At 42.8% G+C, this 16,821-nt stretch overlaps 1 protein-coding gene across 1 annotated transcript in view; it reads right to left on the bottom strand.

The window, feature by feature from the left end:
• Window positions 1-16,821, bottom strand: part of FMN2 (formin 2) — a 359,973-nt gene that overhangs the window by 18,800 nt on the left and 324,352 nt on the right. The window contains exon 16 of the mRNA XM_052639523.1: window positions 12,224-12,373. Coding sequence (XP_052495483.1) covers window positions 12,224-12,373 — 150 coding nt within the window. The remainder of the gene's footprint in view (window positions 1-12,223; window positions 12,374-16,821) is intronic.

Below are 16,821 nucleotides of genomic sequence, written 5' to 3'. Positions count from 1 at the left end.
CTTGTTAGCATTTGTCTTACATATTGCAGTGCTCCTATATTGGGTGCATATATATTTATAATTGTTATATCTTCTTCTTGGATTGATCCTTTGATCATTATGTAGTGGCCTTCTTTGTCTCTTTTCACAGCCTTTGTTTTAAAGTCTATTTTATCGGATATGAGTATTGCCACTCCTGCTTTCTTTTGGTCTCTATTTGCGTGGTATATCTTTTTCCAGCCCTTTACTTTCAGTCTGTATGTGTCCCTTGTTTTGAGGTGGGTCTCTTGTAAGCAGCATATAGAGGGGTCTTGTTTTTGTATCCATTCGGCCAGTCTTTGCCTTTTGGTTGGGGCGTTCAACCCATTTATGTTTAAGGTAATTATTGATAAGTATGATCCCATTACCATTTACTTTATTGTTTTGGGTTCGGGTTTATACACCCTTTTCGTGTTTCCTGTCTAGAGAATATCCTTTAGAATTTGTTGGAGAGCTGGTTTGGTGGTGCTGAATTCTCTCAGCTTTTGCTTGTCTGTAAAGCTTTTGATTTCTCCTTCGTATTTGAATGAGATCCTTGCTGGGTACAGTAATCTGGGCTGTAGGTTATTGTCTTTCATCACTTTAAGTATGTCTTGCCATTCCCTCCTGGCCTGAAGAGTTTCTATTGAAAGATCAGCTGTTATCCTTATGGGAATCCCCTTGTGTGTTATTTGTTGTTTTTCCCTTGCTGCTTTGAATATTTGTTCTTTGTGTTTGATCTTTGTTAATTTGATTAATATGTGTCTTGGGGTGTTTCGCCTTGGATTTATCCTATTTGGAACTCTCTGTGTTTCTTGGACTTGGGTGATTATTTTCTTCCCCATTTTAGGGAAGTTTTCAACTATTATCTCCTCAAGGATTTTCTCATGATCTTTCTTTCTGTCTTCTTCTTCTGGGACTCCTATAATTCGAATGTTGGAGCGTTTCATATTGTCCTGGAGGTCTCTGAGATTGTCCTCGTTTCTTTTAATTCGTTTTTCTTGTTTCCTCTCTGATTCATTTATTTCTACCATTCTATCTTCTATTTCACTAATCCTATCTTCTGCCTCCGTTATTCTACTATTTGTTGCCTCCAGAGTGTTTCTGATCTCATTTATTGCATTATTCATTATATTTTGACTCTTTTTTATTTCTTCTAGGTCCTTGTTAAACCTTTCTTGCATCTTCTCAATCCTTGTCTCTAGGCTATTTATCTGTGATTCCATTTTGATTTCAAGATTTTGGATCATTTTCACTATCAATATTCGGAATTCCTTCTCAGGTAGATTCCCTACTTCTTCCTCTTTTGTTTGGTTTGGTGGGCAACTCTCCTGTTCCTTTACCTGCTGAGTATTCCTCTATCTCTTCATCTTGGTTATATTGCTGCGTTTGGGGTGGCCTTTTTATATTCTGGTAATTTGTGGAGTTCTCTTTATTATGGAGCTTCCTCACTGCGGGTGGGGTTCTATCAGTGGCTTGTCAAGGTTTCCTGGTTAGGGAGGCTTGTGTTGGAGTTCTGGTGGGTGGAGCTGGGTTTCTTCTCTCTGGAGTGCAGTGGAGTGACCAGTAATGGGTTATGAGACATCAAAGGTTTTGGAATAATTTTGAGCTGCCTGTATATTGAAGCTCAGGGGAGTGTTCCTGTGTTGCTGGAGAATTTGAGTGGTATGTCGTGTTTTGGAACTTGTTGGCCCTTGGGTGGAGCTTGGTTTCGGTGTAGGTATGAAGGCATTTGATGGGCTCCTATTGCTTAATGTTCCCTGAATTCAAGAGTTCTCTAATGTTTTCAGGCTTTGGATTTAAGCCTCCTGCTTCTGGTTTTCAGTTTTATTTTTACAGTAGCCTCTAGACTTCTCCATCTATACAGCACTGATGATAAAACATCTAGGTTAAAGATGAAAAGTTTCTCCACATTGAGGGACACTCAGAGAAGTTCACTGAGTTACAAGGAGAAGAGAAGATGGAGGGGGTAGTTAGAGGTAACTGGAATGAGATGTGGTGAGATCAAAAGAGGAGAGAGCAAGCTAGCCAGTAGTCACTTCCTTATGTGCGCTCTATAGTCTGGACCGCTCAGAGGTATTTACGGAGTTATACGGGGAAGAGGAGAGGGAGGAAGTAGACAGAGGTGACCAGGAGGATAAGAGAGAGGAATGAGAAGGAGACAGACAAATCCTGCCAGTAACCAGTTTCTTAGGTGTTCTCCACCGTCTGGAACACACAGAGATTCACAGAGTTGGATAGAGAAGAGACGGGGGAGCAAAGAGACAGAGGCCACCTGGTGGAGAAAAAGGAGAGTCCAAAGGAGGAGAGAGTGGTCAAGCCTGTAATCTCGCTCTCAGGTAAACTTGCGTAGTGAAGTTTGGGTTTTTAAATGTACAAAATTGACAACAAAAACCTAAGAGCAAAGATTAAAAATCTGTTTTTGAAGACAATGGTCTGCTTTTCTGGTTGCCTGATGTCCTCTGCCAGCCTACAGAAGTTGTTTTGTGGAGTTTGCTCGGCGTTGAAATGTTCTTTTGAGGAATTTGTGAGGGAGAAAGTGGTCTTCCTGTCCTATTCCTCCGCCATCTTTACAGTTCCTCTGGAGAAGACTCTTGAGAGTCCCTGGGACTGCAAGGAGAGCCAACCAGTCCATTCTAAAGGAGATCGATCTATCCTGGGTGTTCTTTGGAAGGAATGATGCTAAAGCTGAAACTCCAATACTTTGGCCACCTCATGCAAAGAGTTGACTCATTGGAAAAAGACTCTGATGCTAGGAGGGATTGGGGGCAGGAGGAAAAGTGGACAACAGAGGATGAGATGGCTGGATGGCATCACTGACTCGATGGACATGAGTTTGAGTGAACTCCAGGAGTTGGTGATGGACAGGGAGGCCTGGCGTGCTGCAATTCATGGGGTCGCAAAGAGTAGGACAAGACTGAGTGACTGAACTGAAGATTTCCTGAATCTGAAGTTTATACAGAGAAATACTGGTCATTTCACCACTACAGAGTCATTATTTAAATAGATGGAGATCTTTTAAATTTTGGAATGAACTCTGCTACCTGTTTTCCTACAAATTTGTGCCCGTGGATTTATCTCTGAAATTTTGATTTAGCTCATTTAGTCATATTAGTAGTTGAAAGACTTGGTTTCCTTAAATGTATCTCCTGAGCACAGGGGAAATGGCCAGGATGATTTCAAAACTGTAACCAACCTGAACAGATTGCTGAGGGCAGGTGGAATGTTCAATTGTGGTCCATGATTAGACCTAGTGGCTAATGTGAGAAATTCTATTTACTTGTTTTTTTTTTAATAGCTTTATTAAGATATCATTAACATATTATTAAATGTCCACTTAAAGTGGACTGAACAGGGAATTCCCTGGTATCCTAGTGGTTAGGACTCAGCGGTGTCACTACTGAGGGATGGGGAAGGATGAGGGAACTAAGACCCCACAAGTCACATGATGTGGCCAAAAAAACAAATAACAAAACAAAACAAACAACAGAAAAACCTATACCCTACACCCCACAATGCTGTGCAGCTGTCTATTCTTAGAACATTCCACCCACCAAAGGAAACTTGTCAGAGGTCAATTCCCATTCCTTTCTGCCCCCAGCCCTCAACAAGGGCTAATCTACTTCCTGATCCTATATAAATACTTGCCAATTTTGGGTGTTTCATAGTCTTCTTCTGTGACCATGTTCTTTCGCTTAGCACAGCATTTTGAAGGCTTACCCATGTTATAGCATATATCAGTGCTTCATGTCTTTTCATCATTGCATGCTATTCCATTGTAAGGATGTGCTGTATTTTGTCTATCCACTCATCTGCTGATGGACATTTGAGTTTGTTTCCAGTGTTCAGATGTTACGAATAACACTGCTGTGTGTCCTCTTCCACGGATTCCAGGAGGGAACTGTGGACCTCATGGAAACTCTAGGCTGACCTTTTAAAAAATATTTTGGCCATGTCCTTCCATCATGTGAGAGTCACAGACATTCAAAATTGAGTTTGATGTCTTATAACACTTGCTTCTTAAGTGTTAATCAGAGTTCAGCAGGCAAAACCAGTGAGTTAACTGCTCTTTGTCAAAATGACCCAGCATGGCTGGGTCTAATGCTGCCATCAGCTTCAAATCTGTTGTAGAGACTAACACCTATGTCTTGGAGATGATCCTGCCCACCCCCTTCTCTCACAACTAGCTTCTGAATACCCATTACTGACCCCATGATCTCAAACTTCTAAAAATTTATTTTTAATTGGAGGATAATTGCTTTACAATGTTGTGTTGGTTTCTGCCATAAACAATGTCAATCAGCTATAAGCATACACATGTCCCCTCCCTCTTGAACTTCTCTCCCACCCCCTACTCCATCCACCTCTCTAGGTCATCACAGAGCACTGGTTGAGCTCCCTGTGTTATACAGCAACTTCCCACTAGCTAGCTATTTTACATGTGATTTACATACACATGTTTCAATGCTACTCTCAACGCTTTCCATTTCTCTCAGCTCCCCCCTGGTCTGCCATGTCTGAGTGTGCAGTGCCAAGCAGACAGGAAGAAGGATGTTTGGCCAATGGGCTCCTCTGCTTGGGGGGCTCAAAGCCAGTCAGGAAGATGTCACAAGGGGGTGACTGGCGGGGCCCCTGAATTCTTACCTTTTTCACTATTTAAAAAATCCAGGCTCCAGTGAAGTCCACACAAACCTAAGAATTTAGTTTTAGACAAATCTGGCCTCCTCTTCCCACAGGTTATAGCCATCACATTGAGAGGCTCCTGAAGAAATTGAAAATGACTCCCCAAATAATAGCTTGCTGGTAAACGAATAGCTTACTTTAGGAATTATTTTCAGTTCACTGTTGTTTAGTCACTAAGTCATGTCCAATTCTTCTGCGACCCCATGGACTGTATACTGCCAGGCTCCTCTATCCACGTGATTTTCCAGACACTGATATTGGATTGGGTTGCCCTGTCCTCCTCCAGGGTATCTTCCCAACCCAGGGACTGAAACTGTGTCTCCTGCATTGACAGGGGGGTTCTTTACCACTGAGCCACAAAGGACGCCCATTTTCAGCTCTTCTAAACTCCATGATGTTATTTCTAATGAGTAATTTTTAAATATCTTTACTCCATGAACCATACTTTGACTCAAATATGTTTTACTACAAACTTTGCTAATACATCAAAAAAACTTTTTAGCAAATGCTGAAGAGAAATTAATAATTGCTCAGATACCTTCATAAGTCTCTACAAACTCACCAGAATTGTTTAAATCCTTTTCCAAAGCAAAAAATGTCTGTGGACAAGTTATTTCTTGACTCTTGACCCCGACTATCTGTTAGAAGCTCAAACCAGAACCTTTCAAGGTGAATTTTTTTCCATTTTTGAACATGAGGCTTTGAGAAAGGATTTTCTCAAAATTTAAAAACATCTCTTGAAACATGATAAGATAAAGAAGCAAGTGCAGTGACTTTTTTCCATCTAACCTTCGCCTTAGAGTTTTACATCATTTTTTGAGAACTAAGTTTTAGAAAATAAATTTTCTGATAGCCACAGTCTCAGATCTTTTCTTAGCCATGGCTTTTTGTAAATCATTTTAGGAGAAAGAAAGGGGAGGTTTGCTTTCCTGATCTCTAAAATCTGGGTAACATAAGCTTGCCATGACGCAGCTGAGACTTAGATTTTCTGACCTCCAAAGTCGCTCCAGTCAGGAACTCAAGATAATGTGTGTGCAGAGGGTCCACTTCCTGTCACCTCTTGCTGCCTCTGCTGGTCCAGAGCATCACGCCTTTCACCTGGGCCATCTCAGTTTCTCCCAACTCGTTTCTCAATGCCATGGTCCCCCGTCTCCTACCCACTTGGCCCAACTGTCTCTTCTGTGCATGAATCGCATCAGGTCATTCCCTTTCAAAAGCCCTGCGAGAACTTTTACTGTACCCATGATACAAGTCAGTCTGTTTGCATAATTGCAAGGGCCTGAATGGTCAGGCCCCTGCCTGTTCCCTCAGACTCATCTCATGACCTGGAGAGCAGTCAGTCGTTTCTGTCAGGCTCTGTGACCTTCCCACACCTCTGCCAGCCAGGCTCACCATCCTGCCCTCACCAGCCTCAAGTTCTTTCACACCTCTGCCAGCCAGGCTCACCATCCTGCCCCTCACCAGACTCAAGTTCTTCAGGTGTCAACATAAATGTTGCCTCTTCAGAAAGGCCTCCTCTGACCACATTTTCTAAATGAAACTCTTCTGCTTTTCATTCTGCAAAATTGGCTCACTCTTTACTCTCCTCATAGTGCTAATTTCAACCTATAATTTAAAAATGTGTGTGTTCACTTCTTTATTGTCTGCCTCTCTCACTAGCGGGTAAGATACACATGGCCTGGAAATTTGCCGAGCACACAGTAGGATGTAAATATTTGCTGAATTAATAAATGCATGAATTTAATTGCCTATTATATCTTAATGCATATGAATTACTCCTTTAATGAGCATACGTCATATCCCTTACACATTCCCAGGCTCCACTGGCCACTGTTCTGTCTTGTCATTTCCAGCCAAGGCATCTGCTACAGGGATCAGAACTAGGAGGAAGGTTTCGTTATGGGTCGTTTCTCTAGAAACTGATGCCTGAATTAAAGGGGTAAGTGGTTGGCCAGCTTCACGTGCTGCTGCATGTGACAGTGCGGAGTGGAGGTCCAGGAGGCAGCTCCACTTAGGTGTCCAAGGAACACATGATTACAGAACAGTAAGTCTGTCTCTTTAGCTCCAGTTTATTTTTCATTGCTCTGAAAATGGTTGCTTCCTTCTACTCTGATGACACCCCATTTCAATCTGAACACACAGCTCATATGCATACATATGATGGAAAAAGGAATGCTAGCAGTGTATGAGGCACCTTCAGTTTAATGTGCAACATCCTAAGGCAGGGAACACAGACACTTTTCCTCCAACCGCAGACCAGTGGGGTTGAGACCAGATCCGACTGCCCCTCGCCTGCGCAGTGGGAGGAGTAGCTGCCCTTTCTCCTGGTTCCTCAGAGTAAAGTAAACAGCAAATTAAGTTAGACAGCACTTTAAGCACAACCCTTACTAATGCCACCACTGATTAATTAAAATGTCTCAAGCTGACTACAAATGAAATGGTGACAGGCCTCACTACATGATGGGGCTTGAGGCCTGGCTCCTGGAGGTTGGTCTCCTCGTCTAGGACACTCTCACCCCCAGGACCACCTGGTACGCTCCTAATCAGATCTGCGTCAACAGAATTCTGGAGGAACTGATCCCCCCTTGTTGCTTCCCCCCGCCCGTCACACTGTACCAGGGCTAGGCTGTCAGCTCCAGAGAGACAGGGTCGCCATCAAACGACTGAGGGTCTCCTGGGCCTGGAAACGCAACATGGAATGAGACGATGACCACACGTCACACAACTGGACTCTGCCTAAAAACCGAGTCCAGCTATAACAGAGCATTTGCCGGCGATGAAGCTGTCTTGGGCACAACTGTCTCCCCCAGGACCATGGTCCCTCCATCACTGTGGAAAAGCATGTGTCAACAGAGGGGATATATTGTACATATATATACATATATATATGTACACACACACACGTATAGCTGATTCACTTGGCTGTATAGCAGAAACTAACACAACATTGCACAGTAACTATACTCCAATACAACTTTTTTAAATACAAAAAAAAGAAAGAAAGAAAGAAAAGCACCAGGGCCTCCGTCACTCTGTACTAAGTCCCCTAGCTCCTATCCCCCGAGCTCCCTGGGCCTCCCAAGTGGTCGGTGCTGCTGATAGCCCTTGGAGATGAGATGGGTCCCCTGGGTCCTCACACACGGACAGTGTGCTTGGGCAGCATTCATGTCAGCTTGTCCCCATCCTCTGGGTAGAGTCGAGCTGACATTTAAAAAAAATTATTTTTCATATTTTGTGTTGTTCAATAATGAGTCCAGATTTCTTTGGAGATGGACCTCTAATTAATAAGTGTACAAGCTTAGTTCCACATACATGAAAAAAATTTTTTCTGACTCAAGACAAAACCAATGACTCAGCTGTCTAAAGCATCAAGAGGAGTAGAGCATGATTTAAAACCAAGAAAGGACAGGTCACTTCAGCATCTTCAAACAAAAGTTCATCCTTGGACTCAGAATCAAGACATTTTACCAAACAAGAAGGCAACTGCATCACAATAATGCCTTGCATTTACAGATATGTTCCTAACATGCCTTGTCAGAATGTCACGTGACTTTGTGGGTCATCATAATCAAGAGGTCATTTATATTAAATGATGGGCAACAGCCACTGAATATTGAGCATGGAGACACTACCCTACATACTCTAATATAGCATCTTGTTCAGTTATAGTCTCTCTGCAGGACAGCTATTACTGTCTCCACTTTGCTAAATCTGAAGCCATGCCTGTCTAAGGCTCAAGCCAGCAAGTGTGTGTGCATGCTAAGTCGCTTTAGTCATGTCCGACTCTCTAAGACCCCATGGACTATAGCCCACCAGGCTCCTGTCCAAGGGATTCTCCAGGCAAGAATACTGAAGTGGGTTTTCATGCCTTTTTCCATGGAACCTAGCCAACCCAGGGATCAAACCTGAGTCTCTTACATCTGCCTTGGAGGTGGAGTCTTTACCACTAGCACTTACCTGGGAAGCCAATAAAAACTCTGGTCTGGAAATGCTTGTGTTTTCCATACCCCATTGATTAGAAAGACAGCAGACCTTTTCCCCACAGACTAGAAACTCACCATTTCAAGAAATATATTAAATCATATAAGTCATCAGAAAAAGCCCCAAATACATTATTACCACTCCATACTCAAACAACAATTAGTAATGATTTTTATAGAGTATTTACAACCTTAAAATAGTATTCAATGTAAACATAACAAATTAGAGCAAGGAAAACTTGATCAGAAACGAAAATTTCAACCATGCCATTAAAGCATCTTTTGAGTTCAAGACATGCTAAGACATTCTGGTAATTACACAGGTTATTTTTAAAGGCTTAATATATTAGGGCTAGTAGAGTATCATTTACTTGCTCCTCCCTAACTCCAGTGACAGTGCCAAGAAGGGGGTTGTCACTCACAGCAATCCTCCTCTCTGGCTGCAGGACTGCTGAACCAATCACAGTCCCCACAGAACCAACCTCTGGCTACTGTGGCTGATCCACAGATGAACATGACTCCTCTGGAATTCCTCTCTGGGATTTTACTAGAAGCTCGAGAATGCGTCCTCCTGGGTTGGGAGAATGTGAGCCCGCTGGACTGATGGCCAGGGGTCCACCCTTAAAGAAACAGCCTGGCTTGGAAATTGTGCTAAAGCACAGAGTGATTGGAGGGAGGGAGCTGAAAGGCGAGAGAAGGTGAGAGTCCAGATGAGAGAGAGAAAGAGAGAAGAGGGAGCACAGGAGGAGGAGAGGACACTGAAAAGACAGGTGGAAGGTGGCAGGTACAGACACACGTGACCAACGCCCCCACCCAACCCCAGGCTGCAGTTAGGATTTCTGCAGTGAGGCATCCACAGACACCTTCCACCCTTTCCTCTGGAGGGCTAAGGAGCTCTCTCACCTGCCATGTGCTCCTCCTCAGTCCTCTGTTAAGAGCAAGCGAGCAGTGTGCAGGGGACAGCACCCATCACCTGCCCGTTAACACCACTACGAGATGAAATGAAGTCACCTCCAGCGAGCCGAAAAGCCCACTGGATTTTTTTAAGCACAGGAGGAAGTATAAAAAAAGGATCGGGTTGATTGTATGAGATACTCAGCGAGCATGTCCAATGCCTAAGATCTCATAAACGGTGGACTGTTTCAGCAGTGTTTCCTGGAGATCCAGCTCTATTTCAGGGACAAGGCCTTCGCCATTTCTGACAGTGAATGACTTGCTCCAGGCCAACGTCATCTCCATGGGAGCCGCTCAGCACTTCTGGACAGGCCACGTGGTGAGGAGAGCTTGGATGAGAGACCCCTGCGATCTCATGCCAGGACCTTAGCTGAGAACCCCTTGCTCACTTGTGTGCCCTCAGGCCCTCTCCACTCCTGCTCTGTCCGTGCCTACCTCTCGCCATTTCCACTCTGTCAGTATTGAGGTAGGAGACGGCAGGCCTCTGGGCCAGACACCTGGTATTTGTCAAGTGGAGTAAAATTCAAGCTTTGTTCTCACCCAGATACTCCAAGGACAAAGCTAGTGGTAAAAGCTGAGTTCTGCTAAAGCAAAGAGGAAAGGTGCCCACTCCTGAGGTCAAGGAAGACTTCCCTGTCTGCACATGTTCACGAAGTCTTCTTTGGGGTTGAACAGGGAAGGGACCCCACCCCATAATAAGTGTGGACATGCACCCATAGGCCTCTATGGAGGGATGCATCTGAGAAGAAAGTTGCACACACATCCTTGGGAAGGTGTGTGGACCAGTTAGGTGTGAAGAAAGAAACAAAATAATTGCCCAAAGGTAAGCAAAGACCTAGAAGGGCTGTCCTATATAAGTGATTTAAACACGTCCAGGCTGTGTTCCTCCTCACTCACTCTGCACTCCTCTCCAGGTGTATATCTCTGCCCTCCTTCTGAGCTGGATGAACAAACTGTTTTCCTGTGCGCTCTCCCATATGTTGTGCTTTGTATCTAATCATAAATGTTGGACCTGTTTTTACAGTTTTTGCCTCCTTGAAACAGTCTTGCTTACAAACAGGGGCAAGAGCCCGGGCCACTTTTGCTTCTCACCTCTAGTCCCTGGTTGTCTAGTGGCTAGGACTCTTGGTTTTCATCCAGGTTCCCCAGGTTTAATTCCTGGGCAGGGAACTAGGATCTCTCCCTCTGAGATCAGTATCATCCCAGCTCCCATGCAAAGTGAAACACTGATCTTTCTATATTGTTTCCCAGTGTGACTGAGCCCCAGGCCCTTCCCAGGCTTAGGTCAGAGCTGAAAGGAGGCATGAGTGGAAGCAGGGAGCACCAGGAAGGGAGGCTGTCTGTGACATGCCAAAGTTAAAAACAGTTTCCTCCTCGCCATTTTCCAAACTGAGCAAGCCTTGCTCAGTGAAAAGCTGGAAACATCCACGTCTGAACAGTGGTCCAGATAGGCCCGTGCTCACTCAGTTCTCTCCTGCCTCACCAGCCTGGACTCCTGGCACATGTCCTTCACATTAACCTGGGTGAGGCATCTTGAGGTAGAACAGGTTCACTGTCTCCAAGTAGATGTTTACAGTGTTTCCCTTCCATTCAGACTGCTCTCTTTCCCATCCACTTGTCACCGAGGCAGACTTCCTGATCTGATGGAGTCGCGGGCTCTAGGTAGGTAATTCTATTAGCGAGAACAGTCCACTTGCTCAGCAAGTGTCAGCAATTAATCTCACCTGATTTAAAGACCGATTGAAATCTACTTACAAGTGAAAACTAGGTGAGCCAGCATGGTTTTGTATATAAGTAAGACCAAAATGAAGACGATATGAAAAAAAAATTGTGGAACTTTGTGCTAAGATGAATAAATTCCCTTAAGAGGTACGTTTTCTAAAGCAAAGTCCTTGTTAGGGTCAGGATGTGGGAAGTGCACTAATAGGCTCAGGATTAGGGTTTGTTTCCCTTTTATTCTCCCTTCAGACCCCACAATTTGGGGACATGCTTCCCAAGCTGGTAACAATGCACTTGTGTAAGCTTCATAATCAAGGGACAGGACTCTATTCCATGTACTTTAGACGGGAAATTTCCCTTCATTTCTGAAGATATACTTAAGGAAATGTGATATGATCTGATAAATCTTGAAAATATCTCTTAAAAATATTGATCATCTTTTTCTTGGTGACACCTGGGAGAAATTTTGATATGAATGGTGAAATGTGCAACAATATCCCATGAATTGAGTAAAAGTTAAACCAAACTGATTCATCTTACCTTATTAAGGTCTTTTGGAAATGAGTGGGTCTGTCATCCCAGCAGGGTTCTTTCACTCCTCTTCTTGCCTGTCTGCTTCTGTGTGGCTTCCTCACCACATAACCTGGTCTACCAGACAGTGGTCCTGGCAAACCATCACCCCAGCTGCCCTTTGCAGCATCACAGCCACTGTGCTGACTCTTCTTACTTGAACTCCAAATACTTCCCAACCTCAGCACCCTCTTAGACTGGAAACCCCAGGGTGAGGACCTGGTTTTTCATTCAGGCTGTGAAAGTTGGCAACCCCTAACAGGTTACCCCTGAGAAAACACCAGTTTTAAAATGCCACTGTGTAAATGAAAAACACCTACCTTTCTTGTAGGATAAGTTTGTTCTCTTTCTTCCAAAAGTCTTTAAAGTCAGAGCTGAATTCATGCCAGATACCGAAGAAAACGTTTGGGGACACTTCCTTCTCTCCAAGTTTTGGTCTCATGAAGAAATAGGCTGTAGTCTCCAAAAAGCTGTGAAAGCACACACACATACAAGTGTAAAAGCTATAATTACTTTCCAATATGGGGTATTCTTTCTTCATCCAAAGGCTGATGTCATTCAGGCAGTTACTATTACCAAGAGGACTCAACTCCTCAGGAGTTCTCTTAAGGTTTCATGTTAGAGTTTTTGGACACAGATGTTAGCAGCGGATAAGAGTCCTCCATATACTATCTGGTAACTATCCAGGTAACTATCCCATGTCCATCCATTTTCAATATTAATCACTATGCGTCTGACCTATTTCAGAAATGAACCTGTAATCAAGTTGGGACATAAGGGAAGCTGTGGGTCTATACCTTTTTTCTAGACTCTAAACAAATGAAATATCAGCCCTCTGCCCCTAAACTAACATGTACCTATATTGTACATGCTAGTTTAATACGTGGACATGTTATATAATATGTGTATTGTACTGCTTCTATACTATTGGACTTCCTATATTCCTGATGGGGGAAAAATCAACAGCCCTGGGAGATACTGACAGAGGCTTCCCCTGAAGATCACGGTAACACAGCTGAGTGGGTATGAGCAGGGCGGCCAGCATCCTGACAGTGGCAACAGTGCCCATCTCCAGTAGGTGCCGTCAAGGCCGCTTCATATTACACATACACGATGCTCAGAAGAGTTTCAAAGGGTTGACAGATGGCACACAACTAGTAAATCATTGATTTATGCTGCATCTTGACATGGACCTCCCAGACTCCAGACGTGTGCACCATCCAGTATGGTATTTTGTGATAACACTCAGAACTAAGGCAAATGATCTACATTTTTAAATACATAAATTTCAGGGGGCAAAGTCTATTATAAACACTTAAAAGACACTGTCTAATTATAATGGTTTGAATTTCTTTATATCTTGCTCCAAACAAACTAAGAAAATAAAATCATTTATTACATATATGAACTAATTGGAGTTTTGAAAATAAACTGGGTATTTGATGAGATTAGAGATTATTATTATTGTTGGGGATGAAACTACTGGTGGTTATTTTTTAAAGGGGATCTTTTAGAGATACATACTAAAATCTACATAAAAGACATTATACCTGTTGAAGACTTGCTTCAAAACAGTGTGGGAGGGGGCACGCGGGCAGGGGTATAGATTGAACCAATTCAGGAGCTGCTGAGACTGGGTGATGAATGCATGATGATCGCTGTTCACTCTGTTTACTGCCTCTGAATCACAGTTAAGCTCTTCACCTGCATGGTGTTTAATTCACCTACCCCTGCTTCCTTTAGCAAAGTATCAAATCATTGTCTTCTATTTCTGGCATCCCAGATGTCTTATTATTGGATTTTCCTCGAGGTCCTAACAGCATATGCAGATTTCTGCATCTATAAGTAATATTTTCTCAGCCATGCAGACTCATTGAAAGACACCATTATTTATATACAAAAATGTTCCCACATCCTCACTCATTTTAAAATCTGGCTATTCATAGACCACCATTCCATTACTTTTCTCTCAAGAGTCTCTGATCTAAACATATAATTTTTAGCAATTTTCCTTCTCATGACCTAAAATAATGGAACCATTACTATCTTGTTTACTTAAGCTTGAAAGTGAGAAATTATTAACAGCTTTCTTTTGCTCCTTTAGGTTAAACTGATGCAAACTGAATTAAATATATTCCATTTTCCCCTTACAAAAGTCTCAGGAGTTTACAGGAGACAGCTGACATAACGGTCACCTATTTCATGGCCTAAGTTTGCATTAACTTTAGATTTAAAAAAAAGTTGAGAAGATAATATAGAGAATTCCAATACAGCCTCCATTCAGCTTCTCCTAATATTAACATCTCAGACAACCACTAAGAGATAACATTGAAAATGAGAGGATTCTCTTGTTAGGAGCCATTGAAAACTATCTGCTGAGTAAAGTGAGTGAAACTGTATAGATGAGTGGGGAGGACAGGTAAGGGTGGTCACCCCAACGTGGTGCTGGCCTGCTGACCCTAAGAGACACAGACAGACAGACACACAAAGGTATATATATTTAATTGAAGTATAGTATTGTGGTAATTTCAGGTATACATCATAGTGACCCAGTTATTTTTTCAGATGCCTTTCCATTATAGTTTATTACAAAATACTGACTATAATTTCTAAAATACTGACTATAAAGTAGGTGCTTGTTGCTAATCTATTTTATGCACAGTGGTTGTATCTGCTAATCCAAAACTTCTAATTACTTATATCACATGTAAGTAAGATCATAAGAGTATTTGCCTTACTCTGCCTGTTGGTTTCAATGGGTATAATATTCTCTAGTCATGTCTAGCTCTTTGCAACCCCGTGGACTGCAGCACGCCAGGCTCCTGTTATTCACCATCTCCTGGAGTTTCCTCAAATTCATGTCCATTGAATCAATGATGCCATCCAACCATCTTATCCTCTGTCACCCCCTTCTCCTGCCTTCAGACTTTCCCAGCATCAGCGTCTTTTCCAATGAGTTGGCTCTTAAAATCAAGTAGCCGAAGTAATGGAGTTTCAGCTTCAGCATCAGTCCTTCCAATGAATATGCAGGACTGATTTCCTTTAGGATTGACTGGTTGGTTCTCCTTGCAGTCCAAGGGACTCTCAAGAGTCTTCTCCAACACCACAGTTCAAAAGCATCAATTCTGTGGCACTCAGCTTTCTTTATAGTCCAACTCTCACATCCATACTTCCGATGATTACTGGAAAAACCATAACTTTGGCTATACAGACATTTGTCAGCGAAGCGATGTCTCTGCTTTTTAATATGGTATCTAGGTTTTTCACATCTTTTCTTCCAAGGAGTAAGCATCCTTTAATTTCATGGCTGCAGTCACCATCCGCAGAGATTTTGGAGCCCAAGAAGACAGTCTGTCACTGTTTCCACTTTCCACTATTTTCCCATCTATTTGCTACTGTTTCCACCTTTCCCCCATCTATCAGGTGAAATAATGGGCTGGATAAAGCACAAGCTGGAATCAAGACTGCCAGGAGAAATATCAATAACTTCAGATATGCAGATGACACCACCCTTATGCCAGAAAGCAAAGAGGAACTAAAGAGCCTCTTGAAAAAGGTGAAAGAGGAGAATGAAAAAGCTGGCTTAAAATTCAGCATTCAAAAAACTAAGATCATGGCATCCAGTCCCATCACTTCATTGCAAATAGATGGGGAAACAATGGAACAGTGACAGACTTTATTTTCTTGGGCTCCAAAATCACTGCAGATGGTGACTGCAGCCATGAAATTAAAAGATGCTTGCTCCTTGGAAGGAAAGCTTTGACAAACCTAATGTGATAATCACTCAGTCATGTCCAACTCTTTCGAACTCCATGGACTGTAGCCCACCAGCCTTCTCTGTCCATGGAATTCTCCGGGCAAGAATACTGGAGTGAGTTGTCATGCCCTTCTCCAGGGGATCTTCCTGACCTAGGGATTGAACCTGGGTCTCCTGCATTGCAGGCAGATTCTTTACCAGTGACAAACACAGACAGTGTATTAAAAAGCTGAGATATTACTTTGCTGACAAAGGTCTGTACAGTCAAAGCTATGGTTTTTCCAGTAATCATGTATGGATGTGACAGTTGGACCATAAAGAAGACTGAGTGCCAAAAAATTGATGCTTTTGACCTGTGCTGTTGGAGGAGACTCTTGAGAGTCCCTTGTACTGCAAGGAAATCAAACCAGTCAATCCTAAAGAAAACCAATCCTGTATATTCATTGGAAGAACTGATGTTGAAACTGAAGCTCCAATAGGTTGGCTGCCTGAGGCGAAGAGATGACTCATTAGAAAAGACCCTGATGCTGGGAAAGATTGAAGGCAGGAGTGGAAGGGGATGACAAATGATGGGATAGTTGGATAGCATCACTGACTCAATGGACATGAGTTTGAGTAAGCTTTTGGAGATGGTGAAGGTCAGGGAAGCCTGGTATGCTGCAGTCCATGGGGTCACAAAGAGTTGGACATGCCTGCAGGACTGAACAACATTTGCCATGAGGTGATGGGACCAGATGCCATGATTCTAGTTTTCTGCATGTTGAGTTTTAAGTCAGCTTTTTCATTCTCATCTTTTACCCTCATCAAGAGGCTCTTGAGTTCCTCTTCACTTTCTGCCTTTGGTGGTATCATCCGCATATCTGTGGTTATTGACATTTCTCCTGGCAATCTTAGTTCCAGCTTGATCTTCATCCAGTCTGGGCTTTTGCATGATGTGTTCTGCATAAAACTTAAATAAGCAGAGTGACAAATATAGCTTTGACATACTCCTTTCCCAATTTTTAATCAGTTTGTTGTTCCATGTCTAGTTCTAACTATTGCTTCTTGACTTGCATTCAGGTTACTCAGGAGACAGGTAAGTTGTTCTGGTAACCCCATCCTTTTAAGAATTTTTCAGTTTGTTGTGATCCACAGAGTCAGACTTTAGCATAGTAAATGAAG

The sequence above is a fragment of the Budorcas taxicolor genome, chromosome 5 (assembly GCF_023091745.1).
Source record: "Budorcas taxicolor isolate Tak-1 chromosome 5, Takin1.1, whole genome shotgun sequence".
NCBI classification, from domain to species: domain Eukaryota; kingdom Metazoa; phylum Chordata; class Mammalia; order Artiodactyla; family Bovidae; genus Budorcas; species Budorcas taxicolor.
This window is presented reverse-complemented; position numbering and strand designations above follow the sequence as displayed.